Source organism: Mustela lutreola, chromosome 2 (genome assembly GCF_030435805.1).
Source record: "Mustela lutreola isolate mMusLut2 chromosome 2, mMusLut2.pri, whole genome shotgun sequence".
Lineage (NCBI taxonomy): Eukaryota > Metazoa > Chordata > Mammalia > Carnivora > Mustelidae > Mustela > Mustela lutreola.
In genome coordinates, this window is record NC_081291.1 from 59,828,178 (window position 1) to 59,849,899 (window position 21,722).

At 45.5% G+C, this 21,722-nt stretch overlaps 1 protein-coding gene across 7 annotated transcripts in view; it reads right to left on the reverse strand.

Annotated features, from left to right (window-relative positions):
* The window catches only part of CHCHD6 (coiled-coil-helix-coiled-coil-helix domain containing 6), a 246,815-nt gene extending 229,842 nt beyond the window's left edge, over positions 1 to 16,973 (reverse strand). For all 7 annotated transcript variants that reach the window (XM_059161937.1, XM_059161934.1, XM_059161932.1 and 4 more), the window contains exon 1: positions 16,781 to 16,973. In XM_059161937.1, coding sequence (XP_059017920.1) covers positions 16,781 to 16,867 — 87 coding nt within the window. In that variant the 5' untranslated portion in view covers positions 16,868 to 16,973. The remainder of the gene's footprint in view (positions 1 to 16,780) is intronic.
* Between the last annotated feature and the right edge of the window lie 4,749 nt (positions 16,974 to 21,722).

Sequence of the window (21,722 nt, forward strand, 5' to 3'; positions counted from 1 at the left end):
AGCAGTCCAGACAGGACTGTCATTCAGCATAAGCAGGTTATCCTATGAAAGGTGTGCCTGTGTGGGTTCCTGAGGGTGAGAGCAGAATTCGACAGAACAGATGCTACAGTGTATTGCAGGGCAGGGCACAAAGAACAGGGGGATGGACAGTCAGAGAGCAGAGTGCCTGCAGCCCCAAGATCATTTTGGAAGGTGTGGGTTGTAAAGGTAGATCTGGATGAAGCCAATACTGAGAGAGGCTTCGAAGTCAGGCAGAAGGCCTCCAACAGTTGCAGGGCATTGCTGAAAGTTTCAGAGCCAGGAAAGAACACAAGACTGTGCTCTTGGGAGGATACTCAGCACTGCTACACGGAGCAGTGGAGTGGGCAGCGGAGCCTTGATCATGATGTGACAAGTGGGTGTGGCACCAGCAGCAGTGGTAGTGGCATGGATGAGAGGTTTTGCCCGGTGGCCTCAGTAAGGAACAAAGGAGAGAGTTAGTGGGACAACATAAGAATGCCAGGAAAAGGGAAATCAAGAAGAGACTATTCTGGAAGAGTAGCCAATGAGCTGGAATGTGGATAGAAAAGACTCAGATGAGAACAGGGAAAGAGCCCCTACCAGCCTGCTGGCTCCCTCCTTTATTACGGCTGCAGCAACTAAGACCTGAAATGAGTCAGTGTCAGGAAAGCGGAGGGGTAGCTCCACAGTGCAGTGTGCCCACTTCTTGCTCAAATTACCGCACAGAGGGCAAAGGTGGGACACCAGGTTGGATGGAGGGCGACAGCACGGTTGCAGTGGAATGCTCTTCCAGGCAGGTGGGGACATGGAGCTGGCACTCAACAGTGAACTCAGGCTGCAGGGAAAAATTTGGGTGTCCCAATGACATGCTGGAGCCAGCTCGGGAGAGCCGATTTTTAAATCTTCAGCCATTTTGCAAACTGGTTGACTTCATGACAGTAGCCTGAAATTGGCCATGATACAGAGTATTTCCACCACGGAAATTAGCAAATACCACACATCAGGGACTTTTCTTGGGCAGAGATCTGGTTGTTAAACTTTTACCAGCACACCACAGGGCATGGCTCCCCTCTTCCCTCCATCTGCAAGTGGGCTTGATGAGATGCACCAGTCCTCTGAGGGACAGGGCGCGCAGGGCATGTGTCCTGAGGGGAGAGAACACTGAGTGGTCCTAGAATCCATATGGCAGGTGCCTGGGTGGCTCAGTGGGTTAAGCCGCTGCCTTCGGCTCAGGTCATGATCTCGGGGTCCTGGGATCGAGTCCCGCATCGGGCTCTCTGCTCGGCGGGGAGCCTGCTTCCTCCTCTCTGTCTCTCTGCCTGCCTCTCTGCCTACTTGTGATCTCTCTCTGTCAAATAAATTAAAAAAAAAAAATCTTAATACAAAAAAAAAAAGAATCCATATGGCTGCGGGTGAAGCATCAGTGACATGTGTGATGTGCACAAAAGAGGCATCCATGGCTGGTAAGGCCCCATTCCTCTCAGTGGAGAAGGGCCACGTGACCAGGAAGAGCATGCACTGCACACAGAGAAAAGATCATGGCACTGCAGCCATACGGGGACCAGAGGGAGCAGCCTGGTCAAGGGCTCCGTAATGACAACCCACTTTCCTTCATCAAATATCTGCTTATTAAGTATCCATGGTGTGATGGCAATGTTCTAGAAACCACGGGTGTGAAGAAACAACAAAACAGCCATGAAAGGGACACAGTCCCTGTTTCATAGAGCTTACATTCTCAGGGGAAGTGAGAGACAATTAACAAGTAAATAATTTCACAAATTCTATTTCATCCAACCTAAGACACCGTCAATTGTAAATCACCCAGTTATTTTCATATAATCTGAAGAGAGACAAAAAACACCAATGAAATTAATATTCCGCCTATTATATGATTTCCTGTTCCAGAGATATTAAAATGTGTGTCTTAAAGATTGGTGAAGCACATTAGGTGACAAGTGCTTAAAAAGAATAAAACGCAGCATTGTGGTGATGGGGGCACGCAGGGGGCAGTGCAGGAAGCCACAGGCACTGGGGAAGGTCCCTCAGAGGGGAGGACATTAATGTCAATACTCCCACCTCACATGAAGAGACCCTGACTGTACTGGCATGTTGAGATTCTGGAGAAAAGCAGAGGCGTGAGTAAGTGCAAATCCTCTGAGAAGAACAGAGTCTGGCACATCCAAGTGCCTAACAGAAGGCCAGTGTGTGAGAAGGAGAACGGGACCAGATGACCAGGCCAAGGAGGCCGGCCAAGGCAAGACCACGAACCCAGACCCACTGATGTAAAAAGCCCAAATTTGACCTAGGGACCAAGGAAGGTATGGCAGGGTTCTACACAGGTGAGTCACAGGCTCCGATTTCCTCAGCCCAGCCTGGGGGGATGGGGGGGTGGGCATCAACTGAACCACACCACTTGGTGAGTGAGGGGTTAAGGAAAACATTGGCAAGCTTCTTGTTGGCAGTAGGAGATTTGTAATATTTTTTAATGTTGCTACAAAATACAGCAAGTAATATTTTAATCAACAAATATACATATACACACAGTAGTCATGCGAGAATAAACACCATCTGGGCAATGCTTCCTGTACCAACAGAGCCAGAATGGGGGCCTCCGGAGCCAGACCGGTCTGGGAGCTCAGCGCCACAGGCCCACTGGTCACTGTGGCATGAGAGGTGGCCAGACGGGATCCTGTGTGGTCAGGAGACAGAGGGCCACAATCAGAGCAGTGCAGGGAAAGAAAAGCACTGTGGTCGGCCGTGTGGCCTGGACACAGTTCTCTGGCTTCTCTGAGCATCATGTTCTCACCTACAATATGGAGGCCCCTGGAAGCTGGACTGACCACATTGTACTGCTCAGAACTTCAGTGCTTTGGGGTCAAACAGGCCTGGATTTGAATTCCAACTAAGCTGCTTCCTAACTAGGTGATCCTGGGCGGGGGACTTCTCTATAAATCAGACTCTTCATCTGTGAGGTGGAAATAATTAATGGTCCAGACTGTGGGGCTGTGGCGAGGATTAAAAGCAGCCATCCACGCAAAGCAGTCGGCACCAAGTAAGCAATCAGTATTAGCTACCATGAGAAACGACAAAGCAGTACACAAATATTGTCACCCACATACAAGGCACACAAGAGTGTGAAAAAAGGCACAAACTAATCAGTAAGAGTGACGATAGTTAACAGCTACCATGTATTATAAACCAAGCGCTGCTCTAAGTGCTCCACCTGCAGCTTTGTGACCTTGAGCAGCTTTCTTCCCTCCTCATCCATATTCTGCACAAAATTAAAATGGACAGATTCTTTTTAAAGCACCCTCTGGCTCTGACAACTGGAGACTCAAACCTGCACCTGCCCTCAGCCCCAAGTGACATGAGGACTCTGAGGAGGGGGCCTTGTCCCACTTCCACCATGGCACAGGCACCTGATGCCTCCCCAAGTCTCCAGGGACCACTCCCCCCCGCCTCCAGATGCAGCCTCTCACCCTCCACCAGCACCATGGCAGTGCGTGGGCAGGCCGCAGACAGCCCAAGTCAGGCATGGAAAATTCAACACTTTGTGGTAAGAAACACAGCTGGGAACCCAGGCTGCACTTCCTACCAATTACCACACCATGACATTAACCAAAAGGCTTCCCTCACCCAAAAACACTGAATGGACAGGCGAGTCCCCAAAGAGGGGGCAAGAGGTTTCTTTATCAAACCACACAGGGCTGTGAGTAAGTCACGTGGCCACCTCACAACTATGAGGCCGGGGAGCAGGGTGCTGCCTTATGAAACACACATGGGTGTTCCCTATCGGCGATGGAAGGGTGTGGACAGGAGGGAGCACTGGCCTGCCACCGCAGTATATCAGAGCAGATCAGAGCGACGATAGCTATGGGTCATAATGCCCTCTACTAATACTAACCTTGACATGAAGTCAGCACTCACTCTGCACAGACCACCTCCGTAATCCTCACAGTATGATGCCTGCTTTTTCCAGTTGAGGAAACCAAGGCACAAAAAGGTTAAAGCACTCGCCCCCTGCTGGGATACTCCGGGGTGCATGACCCACTGCACAGAGGGCTGCCTGACTCCTGAACCATGGTGCTAGTCAGCTGGTGGGGGGGGTGGGATGCTGATGCTGACAAGAGCAGGCAGAGAGGCACTCGCCAAGCAGCACTCACAGGCCAGGGGCTCCCCCAAGAAGGGTCAACTACCACCAAAGCAACGAAGGGCAGAGGAGTCAGGGTTGCAAAGAGATGCCAGGGCACACCAGTCAGTTAGAGGTAGGCCCGGCCACAAGGTACTTCTGCATATCCCTGCCAACTCTGTCTGAAGTCAAAACCCCACCATCACTCCTTCTCTCCCTTCCTCAGCCTCATTTCTCACAGCACTGGTTGTCACCCATGGGACAGAATACACGTGTGACCACCTGCTTGTCATCACTCCTACCAGAACACAAGGGCTGTGGGCTTCTGTTTTGTCCTTGATGTATCTTCAGGCCCTAGAAAGTGGCCAGACACTGGAAATGCTCAAATATTTGTTAAACATGTGAACTAAAGAAATACTAAAGGCCCAGGTCCATAACACTGAGCTACTGCAATGGGTTATGTCAAGATACAAGCCAAGAACTTCATACTCAAAGAGCTTATGGCTGGATGGGGGACGGGGCGGTGGGCAGGATGGTGAAAGGCCTAGAAAACATGAGCTGCTAAGCTGTCAGGTGAGAGAAGCTGAGCTAGCATACTCAGGAGCTCTCTAGAAGCACCTAAGTGTCAGCCTGAGATAGCTTGAGATGGGCCTGAACAGATGACCAGAGACAAGGGTAGGAGTTGAGGGGTGTTACAGAGAGGAAGGACACATGGAAGACACAGAGGGAGACGTCTGAGGTTTGGCTGGACCAAGCACAGGTCCATGAAGGAAGGAAGAGGTGCAGGGCTGGTGGGCTCTACCTGGTGAGGGCCTTAAAGGACAAGGTAAGGAGAATGGAATCTTTTCTGCAGTCAACTGGGAGCCGTTGACGCTTTCTAAGTAGGGCCGCGGTCACGATCTCCTCTTCACACACACTAGCCTGGCAAAGCAGCAAGAGGGGCGGGGGTCACAGAGGGCTGGAGGCAGCGTCGCTGCCACAAACACTGCACATCAGAAGCGAGAGGGCTAGAAAGTGTCATCTCTGCAGGAGTCGGGGCGGAGGGTGGTTGCAAAGTGAAGTAACTGGGGATCTGGCATCTGAATGAATGCGCAGGGCAAATGAAAAAAGCATTTTACCAAGTGGTATATGTACTATATTCTCATTTGTGCTATAAAAAGGGAAAGAGTGTGCTTGTATATGGAGGCTTGGAAAAAGCCTGAAAGGATTCATGAGAAATTATGAACAGTTGGCATTTAAAAATAAGATGCCTTTTGCAAGAATTCTTAAAGGAAGAACAAGGGAAAGATGACAGCAAGGCCCAGGCCTGGCTCACTGGGGAGGGAGGCATAGTCACTGAGTGGAGCACTGCTCTGTAAGTGTGTGTGTGACAACTCTAAATCCATTCAGGCAGCACTGTTCCCCAGGCAAGTAAACACACTACATAGGATGCTGCTGCAAGAGGTTGCCTGTGGAGAAAGAAATTACGGAATCCTTGGCATCAGAGTGCCACAGGGCAGATCAGAGAGTGGATGTTATGGCCCCTGACTCCAGAACAGGGCAACAAAGCTCACAGTTGGGGCAGAGGAACTCGGTCGCAGGAGAGGGGACAGGGGCTCCTGTCTAGAGATAATGATAGAAACAGCCCACCAAATAACCACTGAGCAAGCTCCCATGCCAGCCCCCAGGCTAAATGCATTCCCATTTTACAAATGAAGAAACTGGGAGTCAGGGAGGTGGGACATCTCGTCCAAGGTCACAGGAAGTCTTCAGTGTCCAGGCCGAGACATGGATCCCAACCCTGGGCACCTAACGGTGATACCTGCAGTAAGGCAGGAGTACAGAGCCACTGTGATGTGGCAAGTGACCATGTTTTCAGAACGGCCAATTCAAGAAAAATAAAAAGACTTGCAAGTCACGTTCCCCACCCTACCCCCATTGATGATGCTTTACCAAGCCCCTGCGGAGGGGGAGGGAGGGAGAGCACTAGGTACTCATAAAACAGACAGCCTACTTAAATTAGGAGAATGTCAATATGAAAATGAGCACTTTTTTAGTCTTAACATGTTACTCATCTAGATGATACATGTGAGAAGCAGCAATGTGGAGGCAGCTTCCTAAGCGTTACTCTTTACATTAGCAAATGCTTTGATGTTCACCAAATAAGTGCATAGCCCCAGGCCCAGCTCACTTCGGGGCAGGAGAGGAGCTGTCCTCTTTGAGCAAAGATGGAAAAGCTGCGGTGCTGAGAGGCAGCTAGCCCGAGGTTCTGTGGTAAGTCCGCAACAACCAGGCCAGAGCAGCCACAGCCAAGGCCATTTGCGGCGACACTGTCTGAGGATCTGAAGGGTGCCAGGAGATAAACTGCAGCTCACTACCCTCTCCAAGCTGGGCCTCAGGCTTCTCCAGTCAGGCTGAGCACCTGGGGCAGTTTCCAGAAGAATGAGCTTGCAGGAAGCTGAGTCTATCGGTAGCTCCTGGTGCCTGAACACCCCAGTCCCGGTAGAGGTACTGCCCAATCTAGTGGTTCTAAAAAGATTCCTCTCCTTGCCTCAGGCTGTTGCCTTGGAGATTTCGTTCACTAGTCTTTCAGTTTTCTATGAGCTCAAATTAGATCCACCAGCTGCTCACCACAGATTTAAATCCCAGAATGTCAGAACAAGAAGAGCCCTCGGGGACCTCCTACACTGAGCGTGGCAAACACAAATGTCCACAGGCATCAGGCAAGTGACAAAATTAATAGAATGGGCCTGGTAGGGGTAAAAAAATACGTGCAAGGACAACATGGTGGGGACCGTGATGAGAGCATATCCCCCAGAGAGGGCAACTACCTCACACCTCCAGGAAAGTACTGCCATATGGGAATGTGAACCAGACTTTCAATTTTTTCCCCCAAAGAGCTAAAAATTGAATTGATGTAAAGTCTCCAAGTTCTAAATGTTGGCAATCAATTCAAATCAATTAATACCACAAAGTTTCTGGATTTATGGGTTGGGATAAGAGAAACTGGCTCTGAGCTAGGTACCGGGGACAGAAAGACAAACACATATGATTCCTGTTCCCAGGGCAGTAAGGGAAAAAGCAAGGAAGAGATCATCTCTGCCCATGCCGTACACACTGGGAGGTGAGCACAAAGTCTGCAAGACACAGACAGGGACAACCCAGGGTGAGAGAGTGACACCACAGAGGGTGCCTTTCAGAAGGTAACACCTGAAAGGTCCAGAAGATGACAAGGAATTTAGCCCATCACAGGGAGAGAAAATACTGCAGACAAAGGGGAACAGAATCACAGGCAGAGAAGCACAAAGCAGCTCAGAATACATCAGGAGCAGGTGTCCTCTCAGCCAACCCGTGCAACAAAAAGCAGCAAGTGGCACCAGCACACAAGAGGACACCGTGAGCCAGGCCCTGAAATCTGCCTTTAACCTAAGGGAGAGACATAATTAGCTTTAACTCTGCACAATCACTAGCACGGCCCACTGGTAAGAGTGACTGCCGCAGAGAGCAAGATAGACGAAACAAGTGGGAAGGGAGATGAACTTTTTCCCTACGTGCCTCCTTTGGAACTGCCAGAATTGTAATACCATTTGCCTGAAGCCTATTCAAGAGTAAAATTTATGTTTTGTTTTGGTTTTTTTAAATGACCCTGCTAGCACTAGGAGGTATAGATTTGTGGGAGGCAAGTCTACTGGGAAAAAGAACAATTTATCAGATGGTCAAGGAAAGACAGAATGGACCAGAAAAAGATAAAGAGTTAACAAGGATAAAGAGAAGCAAAAACAGAGAAATGGCTAGACGGGAAAACACCAAGATCTGTCACTGAATGTAGAGGAAAAAAAAGGGAATGCAGGACCCAGTTTTCTGGCTGAGGGACTGGCTGGTTGGAACCAAGTGATTCTAAGGAAAGCAGAGGTGGGAGATGCAGGTGAGTTCCAGCTGCTGTAGTGAATTACACGCACCCATGGGATATGGGACAAGACATCTCTGGGTTAGATACTTAGAATCCAAAAGTCAACAGCTCATGAATGAGGATGAAAGAGAATGGCCAGGGCCAGGTAAAGAGGGTTCAACTAGGAAACATTCTGAAGCCTCCACCAGCAGCAGAGAAACAGAGAGGCGGCAGGTTTGATCTGGAAACCAGAGCTGCTGCAGGACAGCGTGAAGTGACCCCCCACCAAGAGGTGGTAAAGGTAGACTGGAGACCTGAAGGATCAAAGATGCTTCCAGTGCAGTGTCTTTGCTTCCCAAATGAGGGAACTGACCCAAGATGAACTTAGTCAGAGTTAGAGTTAACAACTCTCCTTATATTTACATGACTTTATAGATTTTACTTTTACAGAGAAAGATCTTTAACACCACACTGTGACACAGTTAGGGAGTATTATTAGGATGGAATTTCATCTTATACATGGGTTATATTCAAAAGTCAGAAAGAAGGGAAGGTAGAAATCACCTTAACTCTTAATACTATTCAGGGGCGCCTGGGTGGCTCAGTGGGTTAAGCTGCTGCCTTCGGCTCAGGTCATGGTCTCAGGGTCCTGGGATCGAGTCCCGCATCGGGCTCTCTGCTCAGCAGGGAGCCTGCTTCCCTCTCTTTCTCTCTCTCTCTCTCTGCCTGCCTCTCCATCTACTTGTGATCTCTCTCTATCAAATAAATAAATAAAATCTTTAAAAAAAAAACTCTTAATACTATTCAAACGTCACTACTGATTACGACTGCAGTACTATTAAGAGAAGATTTAAGGGATGTTCAAAAAACCCTCAAAAGTTGCTAAATCTGTGCCTAAAGTACAGCGTGGTTGTATGCCCAGCCCTTTACTGTCCTCGAACACAGTGAGTTTGAGAACCCGAGACAGGTAAATGGAGGATCATAAGGAAATGTCTACATGCAGGTACCTGAGTCTTCTCTGTCTTGAAGATGATCCTCTACTCCTCAGCAGCTAAGGGGGAAAGGCAGAGAAACTTAAAGTGCTCTGCTTCTCTTCAGAATTGGCTCTACTTTGTTTTCCGATACCTCACCATGTGTCAGATGCAATGTTTAGGAAGCATCAAAAAGAATAACACCTGGGCAAACACCTAGCCCAAGGACTGGCACACAATGCAGGCCAGCAATGCCTGCTGGACCTGACATCCAGCTCCACACATCATTCACAGAAAAGTGTAGGGACCTTGACCATCCACTTCCTGACTTTTCAAGTTGGCATTTCCTACTATGGCCCCATTAACTACATTCCTCCAAAGGGTCAGCCAGATAGTGTTAAAGCTGGGGAAGTCTGGAGAGGACTTGTGATCCAACCCCTTCAAGGCACCTAGCTAAATAGGTACATCCTGCATGTAAGAAGAGAGACTTACTACTTTGAGTGTCAGAGCTCAAGGCCAGGTCTATCTGTCTCCCTTTTCCCTTCTCCCTCTCCTTCTTTTTCTAGAGATTTATTTATTTAGTTATTTGACAGAGAGAGAGAGAGAACAATGAGGGGGAGAGGCAGGCAGAGGGAGAGAGAGAAGCAGGCTCCCCACAAAGCAGGTAGCCCGATGCGGGGCTCAATCCCAGGATGCTGGGATCATAACCTGAGGCAAAGGCAGATGCTTAACTAACTGAGCCACCTAGGCTCCCCAAGGCCAGGTCTTTCTGAGGCACATTAGCCACACTGCTTCTATGCAATCAACTAAGATAAAGGACATAATACAAAGATTTATTTATTTATTTATTTGAGAGTAAGAGAGAGAGAAAAGGAGCATGTGTGTGGGGAGGGAAGGTAGGAGCAAAGGGAGAGACTCTTCCAAGCAGACTCCGTGCTTGAGCATGGAGCCCGAGGTGGGGGTTGGTCCCACAACCCATGAGATTATGACCTGATTAGAAACTGACTCAGACGCCCAACCAACTGAGCCACCCAGGTGCCCCATGAAGGATATAATGTAAAGCAGTATGATAGGGAGCATCAACATTCATGCTGAGACTCAAAAAGCATCTCACAGGGCAATACCAAGGTGAAAAGTGTGCTGCATACAAATGGAACCAGTTTGTATTAAAACTTGGAAGTAAAACAAACAGAAGAGTAAAATTATGCCAAAGATCGTCAGCTTGGCTAAAAGAGGGATCATCAGTTCATTAATCCAAACATGCAATCCAACATACTAATAAACCAGATACTTATATAAATAAAATAGTCTTTGCACGCCAAGAGCCTACAAACCAAAAAACAGGATATAATAACAGAGAGAAAGAAGTAACTGAGAATATTAAAAGATAAAACCATCAATCTTATAAAAGACAACTATGAAAAACCTACAGCTAACATACTTCATGGTGGAAGACAATGTTTTCTAAGTCCAGGAGCAAGGCAAGGGTATTCACTGTCACCACTTCTATTCAATAGTATACTAAAGGTTCTAGCCAATGCAATAAAGGATGAAAATGAAAGGAAAAAAAAAGATATCCAGGCTAGAAAAGAAGAAGTTAAAACTTTCCTTATTTATAGTCAGCATGATCCTAGCTATATAAAATTCACAGAAAAAAACTACTTGAATAAATGAGTTCAGCAAGGTTACAGGATACAGGATCAATATACAAAAAATCAGTTGTATTTCTACATACTGGCAATGAAGAACCCCAAAATTAAGAAAAAAACTACACTCATAACAACATCAAAAATAATACGATATTTTTAAGTATTTTAACAAATTTTAACTTAAGTGTAAATTATAAATAATTTAATAAATTTAAGAAAATAAATATAAGACGTTCACTGAAAGTATAAAACATTGCTGAAAAAAATTTTTAAAGATTTAAATAAAGAGATTTCATATTCATAGATCAGAGGACTCCATATTGCTAAAATGGCAATTCTCCCCAAAGTAATCTACGGATGCAAGACAAACCCTGTCAAAATCCCAATAGGGTTTTTTAAGAGAAGCTGCCAACTGATCCAAAAATGTGTATGGAAATGCAAAGCACTCAGAACAGCCAAAACAATCTTAAAAAACAAACAAACAAACTGGCATCTTTATATTTCCCAATTTTGAAACTTACTACAAAGCTACAATAATCATGACTGTGTTGTACTAGCATAGACATATAGCATACAGATCAATGGAACTCTCAACAGAATGGAGAGTTGAGAAATAACCCTTATGTTTATGGTCAACTAATATTCACAAAGGTCCCAAAGCGGGAAATGGAAATGGATAGTCTTCTCAACAAATTTGAACACTTTTGAAAATTCGAAAAAATTTGAACAAGTTTGAAAAATTTAGATATTTCATCCAAAAAAAGGAGATAGATTTAGATTAGGGTTCAAGAAACTCTAGTGCTTGAGCCAAATCTAACCCAATGCTTGATTTTATAAATAAAGTCTTATTAGAACATAGCCACACCCATTTGTTCACATACTGACTGTGGCTGCTTCAACCCTACAATGGCAGAGCTGAATAGCAGTGATGATAAAGACCTTTTGGTCAGCAAGCGAAAAGTATTTACCAACTGGTCATTTATAGAAAACTTTGCCAATACCTGATTTAAAGCCTTACCTCATAACATATAAAAATTAACTCAAAATGGATCATAGAACCAAATATAAAAGCCAAAACTATAAAGCTCTTGGAAAAAATACAGGAGAAAATATCCGTAACATTGGGTTAGGCAAAGATTTCTGAAGTATGACACCAAAAGCACAATAAGAGAAAACAACTGATAGAGTAAACTTCATCAAAATTAAAATGTTTGCACTTCAAAGACACCATTAAGAAAACGAAAAGACGAGCCACACTTTGGGAGAAAATATTTGCAATGTGTAATATGATAAAGGACTTGTATGTAGCATAAAGAAATCTTATAACTTATTAATGAAAAATAGGAAAAGTGGGCAAAATATCTGAGTACATAGTTTAGCAAAAAAAAAAATATGGCAAATAAGCCCACGAAATGATGTTCAACATTAGATACCTGGGAAATATAAGTTCAAACCACAATGAAATACCATTTCATACCCACTAGAATGGCTGTAATCAAAAAGATAAACAATAGGGACGCCTAGGTGGCTCAGTTGGTTAAGCAGCTGCCTTCGGCTCAGGTCATGATCCCAGCGTCCTGGGATCGAGTCCCACATCGGGCTCCTTGCTCAGCAGGGAGCCTGCTTCTCCCGCTGCCTCTGCCTGCCATTCTGTCTGCCTTTGCTCGCTCTCTCCCCTCCCCCCTCTGATAAATAAAATCTTTTAAAAAAAAAGATAAACAATAACAAGTGTTGGTGACGATATGGAGAAAATGGAACCCTCATCTATTGCCAATGGGAATATAAAATGGTTGAGTCATTTTAGAAAACATTTTGACAGTTTCTTAAAAAGTTAAACCTAACAACTCACTAAATTCATAAACAGAATGACCCAGCAATTCTACTCTTAGGTATCTATCCAAGAAAAAGGAAAATATGTGTCCACAAACACACATAAAAGCTTGTATACACATGTTCACAGCAACATTATTCATAACAGTGAAGAATTGAGAACAAACCCAATGTCCATCAGCTAGTGATTGGATAAACAAAACCAAAGTACAGCCAGGCAATAAAAAGGAACAAAGTACTGATACATGCTACATCAACAAGCCAACACCAGAAACATTACGCTAAGTGAAAGAAGCCAGCTATAAAAGATGTGTAAGTGCATATATGCAAAATGTCCAGAAAAACCAAATTCATAGCAACAGAAGGATTAGTGGTTACCTGGGGCTGGTGGTGAAAGTAAGGAGTGGCTGCAAACAGGCCCAAAGGATTTTTTTAGGTCTTGTGAATAAATGTGCTAAAATCCGATTGTGGTGACAGTTGCTCAACTCCATAAATGTGCTAGCAATCATTCAAATGGGTGAGTTTTACACATAAAAGACATCTCAAAAATGCTATTTTTAAAAAAGAAAAGAAAAATCACCATCATCAAGTAATATTTTTCCGAAGCGCCACTCCTGATTACAGACCTGCAACATTGCTTCCAAGGAAACCTGCAGACAGCCCTCCCTGGCATTCAGGGCCCATCACCTGTCTAGGCTCAACGCCTGGCCATCTTTCTTCAACATCCCAACCCCTGTGGCTGCCACAAACAGGACCTGTGGAGCTGGCATGTTTGTGCCTGCAACACTACCACTAACTAGCTGTAACCTTGGGTTACTTCACCTCCTTGAACCTGTGTCAAGTCTGAGATGGGGCGAACAGCTGACAAGGTTGGCAAGAGGAATGTCTAAGCTAGTGCTCGGAAAACACAGCACAGCACACGCTTCTCAGAGCCAGCTCAGGCACATCTTCAGTGTCCCCTCCTCAGGGTAGCAGTGTCTGTCATCCTGCCTCAAGCAGGGAGCCCCATTACTTTGCACACTTTTGTTTCCCTCACAACACTTGCAGTTTTTTATTAGTTTGCCTCTTTTTTTGCTTTCTTTTGGTTTGCTCCTGCTATTGGACTGAGGTCCATGAGGCCAAGGACCTTATGCTTCATCTCTTATAGTCTCTACAAGGCCAGACCCAGCACCTGGCAAGTCACCCATTAGCAGGAAGCATTTACGGAGGTGCTGGATGACAAACAGTGGCTATAGGTGCAATGCTCAAGCACCTGGCTTCTCTGGCAACGGCATGTTTGGGGACTGTTTCTTATGCACCTTACTACATCCTTCTTGGTCCTCCCCTCAGCAGTGGTCCAGATTTGCCTCTTGGAAGCAATGGATAATGGTAAATGTGATGTAGTTCTGAGAGCGTAATGAGCCTGGGGACACAGGTATGCAGCAGACTAGGAGGTAACTTGGGAAGAATGGCACACAGCTGAGCAGTTGAAAGGGGAAAAGGGGAGAACGGTGAGTCTACATGTTGAAAAGCAACCAAATTCATCTGAATTTCCAAGTATGGATGCTCCTGTGAGGCAGAGAAGAGGAAAAGTGGGCACACACAGGACATTATTGCCATGTGTGTTCCTTCTCCATTGGAGGATGAGGTTAAACATACTGGATAAAATGAAATCTTTATGTATTTCACACATGCTTGCACTGAAAACTGGAGTTGAATATAATTGCAGTGTTTTGCATTAATTAAATTTCTTTTACCTTCCATGGAATTAGGGCTTGAACTCAATATGTAAATTTATGCAAATAAGTGTGCAAAGTAGCAAGGCCCTAGCATTGAATCTTAAGGGAACTAGAGCACTCTTCAAGATCAGGGCCTGGGGATTACATATGAGTGGTCTTCAAGAATATTTAACTTTCTCTGAAGGACCTGGGGCAGATAGTCTTCTTTGGCATCTACCTTCTACTAAAGTAACTTCTCACTTGGTTCATCCAATGATCTTCTCTACTGATTTTTACTTGCCAGCTTAAGAACAAGGTGTACTCCCAACCCTCAAGTAACTCTGCCAGTAGAAAAAGCCCCTACACCAAAACACTTCACTGCTATCACCTCCTATCTCAAATCTCCCTGTCCAAAAACAGGCACACACGTGGAAGAAAGGAAGGAGGGAAGGAAGGAAGGAGCTCTCAGTATGGGGCCATGCACCCCGTTGTGTGTCTCTGAGGAAGTCATTCTCTTTGATGAGTCTGCCCAGCATTCAGAGTCACCAAAGTTCCCTCTAGTTTCAACAGTCTCTGGGAGAACTAAATGGGGTCCCAGCACTCTGTCAGAACAGGTAGAGGCTTTGACATACAATTATCAGGCTGCCTTGCATATCACTGAGGGAGGTTGCTTGGAGTAGTGAGAAAAGGCTTTTTCTTGAATCCAAAAGATCTGCACTAAAGTCCCATCAGTGACTCAGGTAGGTTAACACCTTGGATGAATTCTTTAACAGCTCTAAGCCTGACTCTCCCATCTTTAAAGAGAACTTATACTTTGCAGAATTGTTAAGGTAACTAGAAATAAAATATACTAGTCTGTTAGTATATCCCCCAAAATGATGATCTTCTGTCAACTTAGAGGAACTCGCCTCCAAAGGGACGCCCTTGAATCTTAGAAGACCCTGAATGACCTAACTTTCCAGCATTTGCAAATACTGGATACCAGGTGAGAAAGGTGAGAGAGCCCCTCTCAGTCTTCAAACATGAGCAATCTCCTCCCCATTTTGTCTTCCCTCAAGCCAGGTCAAGACTAGATAACATCCAGCAACCACCAAATGTGCTAAGTACTACACTAGCCTAAGAATAGAGGCCATCACCAAACACTACCATTTCTAAGCACTTCCACACTCATCTTCGTCTTATCCTAGGCAGTTCCTAGGATTATTACACCCTCCCTAACTCTTTTAGAAATGTGGCCATTGGGACTCAAAAGTAAGTTATTTGCCCAAGGCCACCCAGCTAATGAGCATCTGCCCAGAAGTCAGACCTCCTGATGTTTTTTTATTAACCAATTCAACTACACCCAGCTTTGTGCATTTTATTTCAACTTGGCCGCTGTTTCACTGGGTTCATCCATTTAAACCATTCGACAATCATTTACAAACCACTACATGCAGTGCACAGGTGCAGGTGGGGCAACAGTCAATGAATAGGCCCTGGAGTTGGCCTATTCACCCGGCTCTCCCACTTGTTACCTAGGTGACCTTGGATAAGTTACTTCACCTCTCAGTGTCTAGCTTGTCCTTACTCTATAAAATGAGCAAATAGGATTCTACCTTTCTCACAGGGCTGTTGAAAAGTAAATGAGAGGTTGTCTGTAAAGGATTCAGTGGAAACCACAGTCCCCACTAAGCACTCAAATGTGAGCTATTTTTATTCTTCTTCTAGGTTCTGGGGACAGAGTCTTGAATCAGACAAAAGCCTTAGTCTCAAGGAGTTTACACTGTGGTGGGAGACACAATAAGCAAGTAAATTATCAATTAAAGTTTCCAATGGCAATGCCTACTATGATAAAAAAATATATGTGACAGTCGGGGTGGAAAGCTACTTTAGATGGGTGGTCACCGAAAGATACTCAGATGATAGTCAAGCTGTAACAAGAGCCATATCTAAGAAAGCTAGGGAAGAAAAAACAGCAAATGCAGAGGGAGGTCCTGTGCTTGGACCAAACTACATCTTGCAGTTGGAAGGCTAGTAAAGAGACGAGAGGGAAGAGGGAAGGAACTGGCGTGAGATGTGGTCACACAGGGCAGGCGCACCAGCCTTGTAAAGCAACGTTAAGGTGGTTCCTCTTCATCTTAAATGCGCTGGGCATCCACTGGAGGGATTTTAGCAAGGGGAGGGATATATGATCTGATTCACAACTTTTTAACTGCTTCTTTGGCTGCAGTGTTGAGAAGCGAAGAGCCTCAATTAAGAGGCTGTTGCGTTGTCCAGGACTTGGAAGCATCTCAAGTATACAGAACAAGCCGCGTGCACGGAGTGCAGGGGAACAAATTCAGGTCTACGAGTCAACAGGAGCTGGGATGTGGCTTCCCCACCTCTCCCGTTCTCCGTTCTTTCTACCCCGATGCCAGGGTGGTGAAGCCTGAAGGCGACCACTGCAGGGTGGCCAACCCCGTGCATCCCCCGAGCCTCGTCCCTCATGTACACGGCGGAGGGAGAGACGCTCGCCACCCGGGCGTTAGGGGGGCTCAACGAGCGAGACGCGCCCGCCCGCTCTCGGACCCGAACCTCCCCTCAGGCCGGCCCGCGCCCTCCAAGCCCGCCCGGCCCAGGCCGCGCTCGCTCGTCGCGCCCGCCGGCGGCCCGCTCACCCGGATGCCCTGCAGCACCCGGACCCGCTCCTCCTCGTCCATTCCGAAGGACACCCTGCGGGCCTCGCTGCTCTCGGTGCTCCCCATGACAGGAGGCAAGCGGGCAGGCGGCCACGCGACTCGGCTCCAGAGCAACCGGCCGAACGCCGAATTGCAGCTCCCTATGCGCCCCGCGCTTCCCGGGACTCGGGCTGCTGGGGCACAAGCCAACAAAGCCATTTCCTATTGGCCGCCGTTAGAGGCTCAACCAATCATGTGGCGCCTGCCCGCGGGGTATTGTGGGGGCTGTAGTCTAGACGGCTTGGACCGCTCATCTGTAACGAGGGATCACGCGGAGTCGTGGTGCCTAGGCGGTGAAAAAGCGTGTTGAAGTGAAGCAGCCAGTGGAAAGATCGCCCTTGAAGCCGAGCCAAGGGTGAGGTTCTAAGGCCAAAAGCCCACCGAGGAGGTTGATCCAATTATGTGAGGGAGACCTTTGCACGGTTTGCTGCTTGATTTCTTCAGCAAACTCCTGCTGAGCAGCACTCACCAAGCACTGAGCAAGCATTTGAACTAGCCGTGGGGAATGTAAGGACAAACCAGACATATCCTGCTTTAGTGAAATTTTGTTATAATGGAAGGAACCAATGAAAACACAAACAAGCAAGCATGTAAATAAGCTTACTAAGCACTGTGATAAGTGCCAAAAACAGAAAAAAACTAATAGGAGGGGACCTCCTTTGAGAGACCATAGCAACCTCTCTGAGAAAGAAACATTTTAATTTAAACCTAAGGATGAGTAGAAGTTCGCCACGAGAAGATGGGGGAAGAACTTGGCTGGGAACCAAACAGTGCAAAGGCCCTGAGGCAGGGAAAATCTTGCCCCATTCAAGAAATAGAAAGATCTACGTGACTGGAAAGTGAGAAGGGAGCAGAGGAAAGCCAGAGGCAAGAAGGTTAGTGGAGCAGGAAGGGCTCAGATTATGTAGGGCCTTGTAGGCCAGGTCAGAGCTTTATTCTAAATGTCCTGAGAAGACAGTGAATGATCATAAGCATTTAGGAAACATTGGCGAAGGAGCACACATGTCATGCATTGAGTGCAATGTACCGAGCATTGTGTTTGTGCTTCTTACACAGGATCATATGTGTAATGGAGGAACACAAATAATTGCAATTTACAGCCACAGTGACCTTGAATGAAGCACCCTTTTGTTCAACCAAGTTGCTAAATGGTTTTGATTTACCAAAGTGGGCCTAGAGCTCAGTTTGGAATCTGGAACCGAGTTGCTACATGAAATAGCAAGAATCATTTGGAGCTGCTTTTGGGAACCTGGAAAAGAAGGGGTGAGGAGGAGAGAGAGTGAATGAGAGAGACCAGTGAGAATAGCTTGGGTGAAGAAACCAGTGAACATTCCAGATGTAGGGCTAGAGGATTTTTATGAACAAAGGTATCTGCTACTTTCATTCAAAATATGTTGATTTGCAAATTTCGCTCCTTCCTTTCTATCCTCCATTTCTTCCATATAAATAGAGCTTGAGAAGGTGATTCTGGTTCAAGTGATTTATTGGAGAAGTGCCTCAAGAAAAAGGAAGTAAGAGAACAAGATGAGGTCGGGGGAAGGCGAAGGAAAGGTTTGGTCAGAGCTGGAGACTGGCTTCATTTTAATGCTGGGCAGTGCTGGGGTGGGGGAGGTGCTCTGGAGAATAAATTATATCCAGAATTCGTCTCATCCTACGACAAGGCGACAGGCCTTCTGTCTGCCATGTTGGTCAGTTATCAGCAGCCCAGCACAATTCCCCAGTGAAGGAGCATCTGTGAGCTGTCAACAGCCCACAACCACACAAGCTGTGGGATGGCCTCACCGGCTAGGGAAAACCCTAAGTGGGGTACTTTTAGTGTCCACCACATGCTCCACAGGCTTTTGAAAGTCTCTCAAACATCCAAACATCTATGGATGTGGAGGGGTCTTGTGAAGAACAGAGGAAAGGGTTGGATTTCACTTCTGGGTCAGATGATAAAGTAACACACTGAACTGATTTCTGCAAAACAGGGGTCAGAACCACATGTCTGAGCATGAGACTGTATGGTCTCCCCCTCCCCAACTGTGCGCCACATCCAGGGAGAGAATCTGGTTTCCACAAGACTTAGAATGGAACTTCTATTGCCAGCAGCCTAGCTAGGTCCCCTGCTGACCCAACAATTTCTGTAGATGAGAAACCCTGGGTGCAAACGGAGAAGATAACATGACATTGTAAATCCAAAGTAGGATGAGAGTTTGAATAAAGACAGTGGCATAGGGATGCAGAGGAAAAGAAGGGAAGGGAGATTTATATTTTTTTGAAGGCCTTCTTTGTGACAGGTTCTATGATACAGGAGCACCTCATGTGTACTTAATCCGAGACCAATCCATTTAGTCCTGGAAATCATACAGAAAGAGTCATTGCCCCACTGAAAGGGTCAGGAAAATGAGGCCTTTGTAACAAGCCCACTAGTTGCTGCCCAATACCCATTCTCTCCTTTATTCTATTATACAGAATCCCAATTCCCTTCTGTGCGACAATGTGCCTGGTTAGAAAACTTTGCCCCCCACTGGCCAAACTTGGAATAATTTGAGCAATATAGCAATTTGACATTTTGAGCTTATAACATAATTTTAAGCTTATGACATATTTTTTTAAAAAATCCAATAGTCCATGTGTTAAAAGAAAGAGAAGGTGGGGAGGAGGGGAAATTTTATAAAAGAATGCCAACAAATAAATGTGAGATTTAAAAATCACCATTTAGCAAGCCTCAGTGAATTAACTGAATCAGGCAAAACTCATCCCCTCCCCCCGCCAGAAAAAGCCATTGGTGGTTGGAGAGCAGGATATTCAGGTAACCTGCAAGTTCCACCAGAGATTTCTTAATTATTACAAAGGGAAAACTGTATCACAATTACAAGGCCTAGGAATCACTGCCTTAAAAGGCCAAATTTAGCATACCTAGAGGAGGACAACTTGTCTTGATGTCCCTCCTGATGTCATGCAATAAGGAATACATACAGATCCCCTAGGGTATTGTTGTCAAAAATGTGTGACCTGAATTTAATCAATCACAAGGAAACCATCAGGCAACTCCACCATGTGAAACCTCTTACGAAACAACTATCCTGGACTCTTCCAAAAGGTCAATGTCATGAAAAGCAAAACAAAGCAAAAAGACAAAAAGGAGGGGTAGTTTAAAAGGATGAAAGAAGCAGAAAAATGAAATGCAACCGACAATCTTGATGAGATCCTGGATAAAAATGACAACAGTCAAAACAACAGCAATGACACTGTAAAAAGAGTATTTGGGAGGACTGCAAAAGTTCTAGATATAGAACAAGATCCTAGGTGATATTATTGAATTAATGTTTATTTTCTTGTTCCTGGGAGATGCATGCTGAAGGAAGTGTTTAGGGGTAGAGTGTCAAAGTTTCTGTAGCTTAAACTCAAATGTTTCAGAAAAAATGTTAATGATAAGTGAATCTAGGTGAAATATATATTAGAGTCCATTTTATTGTCCTTTCACTGTTCCTTGTAAGGACCTATTTAGCCAGAGCGACTCCATCTCGGTTAAATAGCCATTTTGTTGTTGTGCAGTAAACTTAAATTGACCCTCCCAGAGAAAACTTACTTAGAAGCAAGTCCAGGAAACCAGTAAAATGTAGTCGGCTAGTTCCTGATAGCAGAGCCCAGAATACAAGGATGAGTCAAGCCAGATGGAGACACCTAATCAGTATGAAGTACTGTTTGTAACAGTGAGAAGGTCTTGCCCAAACCTAAATGACTCCATCTTGGGAAGGACGATGATCTTATTATTCACACTGAATATGTTAACTGACTAAGCCTTCCCAGAAAGTACTGTTTGTAACGGTTCCTTGTATGGGGTAATCTTGAATAACAAGTCACCAGACCAGATGGAACTAGCCTATCAGCAAGAGACACACAAACCGGGTTGGTTGAGATACCAAGATACAGGTTGCAGTTTTACCCAATAAAAGGTAGCCTGTAAGATTGGAGACGGCCCTAGCTGATCAGTCTGACTTCTAATACTTAGCATAGAATAGAGCTTTGCATAGCTTTCACCCTGTCTCAGTCTCGTTCCCCTGGCTGATCAGTCTGACTTCTAATACTTGGCATAAAATAAAGCTTTAAATAACTTTCACTTTGTCTCAGTCTCGTTTCGTTTAATAATGGACCTAACATTCCTATGGTTTGAAATTTTTCAGAATAATAAGAGGGAAATAAAATAAAATTCTGCACTTGGGGAAAGAAATAGTTCCCTCCCCAGGCTTCCTTTAATTGTGGCATCACCTAGAAGTGACTATGAGACCTAGGGGAGCCAAGGAGGCTCTTGAGCAGTGTGGTACCTAGAGTACAGCACAGGGTCTGAAGAGAGCAGTGAGGTGTGACCATGTGAGATGGGTGCAAGGCTGAGCCCTGCCTCTATCTAGACTTTTGCCCTGAGCATGTTATTAAATGTCTTTTCACCTCAGTTTTCTGATGAATATAAGAGTAATGGGGAACATTGTGCAGAATGCTTACCCAGAGCTTGGCACCTTAGTGAACTAAGTCAGTGATCACTATTATTATCGAAAGATTTTGTTATTAGAATTAATACCTTAGCAACTAGTATAGAGGGTGTTTTGGAGAGAGCCTTGAGTGAGGTGGCTTCTCTAAGATTGGTTTCTCCAGAAGCAAACAAGAGGAAGAGAAGGGCTGGTAGAGTAGAAAAGTAAGAAAAGTAATTTTCTTTGTCAGTGTCAAAAGCCAAAAGGAAGCTTTCTCCATAAGATCAGGAAAAAGACAAGGATGTCTGCTTTCATCACTTCTATTCAATATTGCACTGGAGGTTCTGACCAAGGCAGATAGATAAGAAAATGAAGTAAAAGTTATCCAGATTGGAAAAGAAGTATCTCTACCTGCAGATGACATGGTCTTA